Below are 6,658 nucleotides of genomic sequence, written 5' to 3' on the forward strand. Positions count from 1 at the left end.
CAACCTGACCTCAGGAACAAACTATATTTCGAAAATTAGTAAAAATACATAATTTAACTTTGTAACCTCACTAGGAAATTGTGAAACGAATTGATGAATCCCTGCGATTATCATAGCTGGTGCTTGCCCGTGGTTACTTCGTATTTTTGAGAAATAACTGGACATCGTTACCTATTAAAATGTAATTCCTGTAAAAATACACATAATAAACTGTATTTTAAAAAATCAACTTCATACATACACATTTAGTAATACTAATACAGCCTTATTTACTATATCAACTTAAGACAATGAATTATGTCATCGCGACCCATTAAAGTCAATGGCGCAGACTTTGCTTCATAATTTCAAACTGCTTTCCTAACGGCTATTTTGCGTCCTGCGACTTAGGTTACAACAGTGAATATGTACGGATTCCTAGACGTGCTGATGAGAGACCACCGTTTCTCATATTAACCTCCAATATGCAAGACAGGATACTAGCAAATTTCCATTCATTTATATGGGGTGGTCGATACACGTCCCCTTAGCAACCAAATGCTAGCGCTGGACCACGTCTGACTTATTTGCTGGCACACAAAAAAACGTGAAAGTACTGAAAAAATAACCACAGGAGGATAACAAGGATATTTTTCCTACATAATTAGGTACAGGTTGTTACCGATATTTCGCCTATTTCATATATAGTTGCGAATCAGTTTACGCTTTCCTGTCTGTCGAACGAAGGTGGTCGAATAGGTGCTCTCACTCTAGCACTTTGTTTCAGGTAACAAACTCATAATAAGCGATAACTAAGCTGACCAGTAACACGCCTGAAATAGTTATGAATTAGCTAACTAAATTGATTGTACCTTAATTAATTCATTCTAGTTAGCTAGCCAACTAGCTAGCTAGCTAAACGTAGCTACCATTTTATAAATTATGCACAGTAACGTTAGCTCAATGCTAGTAGTTCATACGCTTTAGCTACGTTTTTTACTAACGTTATGATACCTGTTTCCAGTGACTTGACAGCGTTACATTGCCTGATCATTTTTGTTGTGGTAACCTAGCAAGATGACCCAAACTATAAGAGCCACGATGTTTTCCCATAAAACATCTAGGTTAAATAAATAACCTACAGTAATTGCATTGGCTACACATGCTGCCCACTAGCCCCAGTTTGTGCTTCTAATCATCGTTTTTAAGCAACATCATAGAAAGAGTGCACTTTTTATACAGGAATGAATGTGCATGTAACCCAGAACAGTTATGGATTATGTAAGGAATGTATGATGCTCAGCAAGGTGCAATACTGTGAACAGTTATCTGTCACTTGATTTTCTGGTAATGTAACATTATCGCATTTCAGTTTGGCCAAGTAACGGTTCTTTTCTTCGACTGGTAACCCCAAATAATACGGGCTAGACATAGTTTTAACTAGCTAGCTAACGTAATTTACTTGTTATTTACTTTGCTTGTTATCAGAAATAGTCTAGAGGGACTCTGTTGTTATTGATTGTTTGCGGAAGTCTGCCGGAAGTCAAGTTAGGGCCAGAACAACGCACATGCGCAGTAACGTTTGTTTATGTTGTTACCGTTGAAACCGTCTATAACACTTACTATTTACTGAATAAAAAACGGTTGTTATAAAAGTAACGTTATGTACATACTCATTCGTTGTTTAACATTAGGCTAACTCAAGATGTCTTTACACTGCCGAGCCGGGTTAAAATGCCGTAGCAAACCTGGGGTAGAATTAGCGATGGTCAATTTCTGCAAACGTTCTTTATCCACCTTTTGCCCGGTATGAACATCTTTACACTGCAGAGAAGAATTTGCAGGATTCGCTGTGGCTCATGCAATTATGTATCTCGTGCACAATAAGCAGTCTTTTTCGTGAATGATTGTTGTGTGGTATTTTTGAAACAACTGCCTTGCAAAATGTTACCCCTGGTGTTTCTGGTTTTGCTAGCTAAACTGTTCGAGAATAAAGCTGAGCTGGGTGTTAAATTAGCAATCAGAACAAGAAGAATAAAACAAAAACAAAGGAGATTTCATCAAAAAGGGCATAGAGGCTGAAGGAACATATGAGGAAGCGTAATAAAATAATAACAATGCTAATCCATACTGCCGTATTCTTTTATTTAGTTTTCTCCTGCATGACGTCTTCAGAAATCAGACCCGGCTCTGCTCCACATACCCCGGCTTTATTCCGATCATTATAATATATTGATGAACTCGATGGCAATGTAAATAACGGTAACGGTAAGGTTAAGGCCAGTTCAGATCAATGATTCGCAACCTGGCAAAACGGTTTTAGAATGTTGCAGAGAAAATTGCAGCTTTATGAACTGGCTAGTAGCAGAGCCCTTGCCTGTCCTGAGGTTTTAAAAGATCGTCCTTGTCAAATCGCCAAGTGCAGTTTTAGAACGTTTACAATCAGACGTCTTGGAATTTTGAAAGTTGCACCCAGTCTCATAGCGAATCATTGATCTGAACTGGCCTTACATTGCCAATCTCGAAGATTTCAGTTTCGTTCTCTATGGCGGTGCCAATGGCGAGAAGCGGTAATTGCAGGTGTGTTTTTGGACCTCACTTCCCATAGATCCAACCGGATCCATCCAGTGTCGCCTGTGTGACGTCAGTCAGTTGGCACCTGGGCCACGCCAACTATAACACATTATTTACTGAATAAAAAATGGTTGTTATAAAAGTAATGTTATGTACATACTCATTCATTGCCTAACATTAGGCTAACTTAAACTGTCTTTTCACAGCCGAGCCGGGTTAAAATGCTGTAGCAGACCTGGGGTAGAATTAGTGATGATCAATTTCCACACACGTTCTTTATCCACCTTTTGCCCGGTATGAACATCTTTACACTGCGGGATTCGCTGTGGCTCGTGCAATTATGTATCTCGTGCACAATAAACAGTCTTTTTCGTGAATGACTGTTGTATAATATTTTTGAAACAACTGCCTTACAAAATGTTACCCCTGGTGTTTCTGGTTTTGCTAGCTAAACTGTTTGAGAATAAAGCTGAGCTGGGTGTTAAATTAGCAATCAGAACAAGAATAATAATAAAATAAAGGCGATTTCATCAAAAAAGGGCATCAAGGCTGAAGGAACATATGAGGAAGCGTAATAAAATAATAACAATGCTAATCCATACTGCCGTATTCTTTTATTTAGTTCTCAGGCTTGACATCTTTACACAGAAATCAGACCCGGCTCCTATCCACGTATACCCCGGCTTTATTCCTATCATTATAATATACTGATGAACTTGATGGCAATGTAAATAACGGTAACGTTACGGCCAGTTCAGATCAATGATTCGCAACGAGGTAGCATTGCATCCGCGAGACGGTTGGCGAGGTCGGTACCGGTCGGTAGCGTTAGCTAGCGTTTTTTCTCATTGTTAGCTGACATTAGATTGTGTTAATTACATTAGCTAGCTAGCTAACGCAACGTTACCTGATATGAGAGATGAATACTGTCCGCAACGTTGTCTAAACTAATGTTGCCTTTCTTGACATGGTCCGGTAGCTAGCGTTAGCTGTGCAAATAGCTATGTAATTTAGTACCGTTACATTGTCATCAAATGTAATACGAAATCTACAACAACATAATAATAATAATATATAATAATAATAATAATATGACCTCTCATGTTACACAATAACTTTTTAGGGTTCCATAACTTTCTCTGTTATTGTAGGAGACACCGGAAAAAACAGTACGCCGCTCACACACAAGTGAGTTGAAGAGCAAGCCTGTTGCGTTAGCTCCGCCTACCCTCTCTGGCGGAACAACCACTGATGGGTGATGGAAAACGCGTCACTAACTATGCACCGCTTGTGAATTTTTCCCGGGAATGTTGCCACAGACACCCAGTTCTTTAATCATAAATAATAATAATAATAATAATATAAATTAATATAATAATAGGCTCAATCACCATTGTGTTACCTAATTCGGCGATAGATGGTGACCTAACAGACATTTATTTTAATGAAAATCTGCAAGATTATTACTTTAAGATATTATATGCATAGGATTATAATCAGATCATAATCAGCATATTAACCATAACACAAAAGTCTGTCTTTCAAGAAAAAGGGATATGAGACGTTTTTAGCCAGATGATGTTTTTAATTCAACATGTTTAAAACTTAAGAATGATGATACAGTAGCAGATTTGTAGGCCTAACATTTTATGCATATCTTGCATTAAATTGAGCAATTATTTTCATACAATCATACTAATTGGGATTCATGTCGATAAGTATGAGTGGACAGGAGGGTGAGCGTGAGCAACCATTCTCAATGTGACAACCATTTCGTTTCATTTGTGACTGGTAGCCTATATTCCTTTTTTTATTCCAATTCCAACCTTGGTAATTAAGTCATATTTTTCACCGGGTCGTCCACGTTTATATAGCCTGCATGAAACAACACGGTAAGAACGCACGGGGCGAAGTAGATGCGCTTTTAGTAGTCCATCTTCGGAACATTGTAGTTTCACCACGGCAGACCCACGTCAATAACATCCGCCGTCGCATAATTACGTACCCTATTGTAAGCGCAGTCGGATTCTCTTAGCACCGCGGTTGTCTTTTCCTAAATCCTTATGAATTCTCCTTCACATCTTTCCTTGACCTCATGACGTTTTCCATCGAGGTCAAGGAAAAGAGGTTAGGAAAAGACATAGGGCGTAATTTTTTTGACTATTCGGACGCAGCCGTAGTTTTTGATATTGTATTACATACTCGAAGACCGCCTCCCATTCAACTTTCGCTGCAGCATGCCCCGTTCTTTCCTTTACGCACTTAGCCTACAGCTACGACGTAGTTTCAAACGACCGGTGCCGGCTGGCTAACCTTTACCACCGAGATCCCACCCAGTGGGAAGTACTTCACTAATAAATACATAAATAAATAAAATCTAAGGTTAGTGGGGACCAGTCCAGTCTATTACAACAAGTCACCTAAGCTAAGGTTAACTTCGTTGTCATCTGGATGTTCGTTGACATCTGGCCAACCCGCGCCACGTTAGTGATTGCATAACACGATATATCATGCGCTAAGTGCGAAATACTGCCGTTAATATGCGTATGGGCACAGACTGTAAATGACTTTAAAACAAGGATGCTTGTTAAACGGCTCTTACCTGTACAGTACAGCATACCAGTCGTTGAACACGGATTACCCTACTCAAGGACGCAGCCATTTTGAGAGTGCGGCAGCGGCGTCGGCGGCCGCTTGTGGGCGTGTTTCCTATTGACAGACAGTTGTGTTGTTGACCGGGTTTAATGTCGTGTTTCATGTTCATTGTAACATTTAAAGATGTTAATCAGCTGCCTAGCTAGGCTGTCTAATGCCTAGCTAGTGAGTATACAACCAACAACAAAAACATTGTCTTGCTAATTAGCCAGCTAATGACATAATGTCTTCAAAGTTATATCTGGAGAATCCCATGCCTTTTTATAGTAAATTAAGGGGTTCACGGTCATATTTTTTTAAGCCAGTTATAACGGAAATACCTAAGAATAAGAATCAATGCGTGATTTTACTTGACACGATTCGAAAACAAAGTTATGCGTGAGTTGTTTTATTAATCGTACTCAGCGTCAGCGGAGAGTTCAACACTAGACTCTGGTTGGTTGTATAGAACACGTGATTATGACTAGCTGATGAATGGACTACAAAGACCATCATGAAGAGGTTGAACGAAATGTAATTAGGACACCGCATGAAGTAGATGGTGCGCGCTAAGATTCTCCCCTCGCATTCAATTCGAAAAGAACTATTCACGTTACGAACTAAATATTTAAAATTCCCCATAACTCCCAAAGCAAAAGAAATCCATTTAAAAAAATTTAAATGGAGTGTATCCATCCAGTGAATTGTTACAACAACGATTTGGAATTGAAACCAATAATTGTGTGTAGCTACTTTGCGATGATACTGAAACCACAGATCATTTATTTTTCCAATGTATGTATTCTGAAGCTTTATGGCTTGATGTAGCCTACATGACTGGCTTTACCCAAAGGTTTTTCAACCTGAAAACTATTCTCAAAAGGACATTGTTTATGGAATCGTCATGGACAATAGCAAAGATGACTTTCTGGTTAATAACATCAATTGTATACACACAAATACACAAACCAAAGTATATGAAAGTGAAACCTAGGTTTAGTTTATTTTATAATGAGTTTCTTATATAAAAGCCCTTAAAGTCATGAGAAATAAAAAGGCAATGGAACTTTTTAGTATAATAGAAGAATATGATTTACAAAAAAGCCCTAGCCGCTATATATATATATATATATATATATAATGTGGCGAATTCGCGAGGAAGCAGAGACGGAGACTGGCTTGGCTGTTTTCAAATCGCTCCCGGGGAGCTTCGCTTTATTTGTGACATCTCTTCCAAACGGTAATTCGTAGACTGACCATCATAGCTGGGCGAAGCCTGCTTTTGTCAAACCCCGTTCGCCGTGATTGGCTGCCCCGGCGCAACGGGACGAACCAATCACACAGCCTTAACGTCACATCACACAAAGGTCAGATAATTTACATACAGCGGGAAACAGCAGCACGAGACACGCAAAACAGAGACATGCAGGGAATACAACAACAGGATTGGCTAATTGACTAATGACAGAAA

The 6,658-nt window shown here is 39.1% G+C and overlaps 1 protein-coding gene across 1 annotated transcript in view; it reads right to left on the reverse strand.

The window, feature by feature from the left end:
• Nucleotides 1-5,332, reverse strand: part of mrpl45 (mitochondrial ribosomal protein L45) — a 58,195-nt gene extending 52,863 nt beyond the window's left edge. The window contains exon 1 of the mRNA XM_035404919.1: nt 5,156-5,332. Within this exon, the coding sequence (XP_035260810.1) occupies nt 5,156-5,317 (162 nt within the window). The 5' untranslated portion in view covers nt 5,318-5,332. The remainder of the gene's footprint in view (nt 1-5,155) is intronic.
• Between the last annotated feature and the right edge of the window lie 1,326 nt (nt 5,333-6,658).

Source organism: Anguilla anguilla, chromosome 2 (assembly GCF_013347855.1).
Source record: "Anguilla anguilla isolate fAngAng1 chromosome 2, fAngAng1.pri, whole genome shotgun sequence".
Taxonomy (NCBI): Eukaryota; Metazoa; Chordata; class Actinopteri; order Anguilliformes; family Anguillidae; genus Anguilla; species Anguilla anguilla.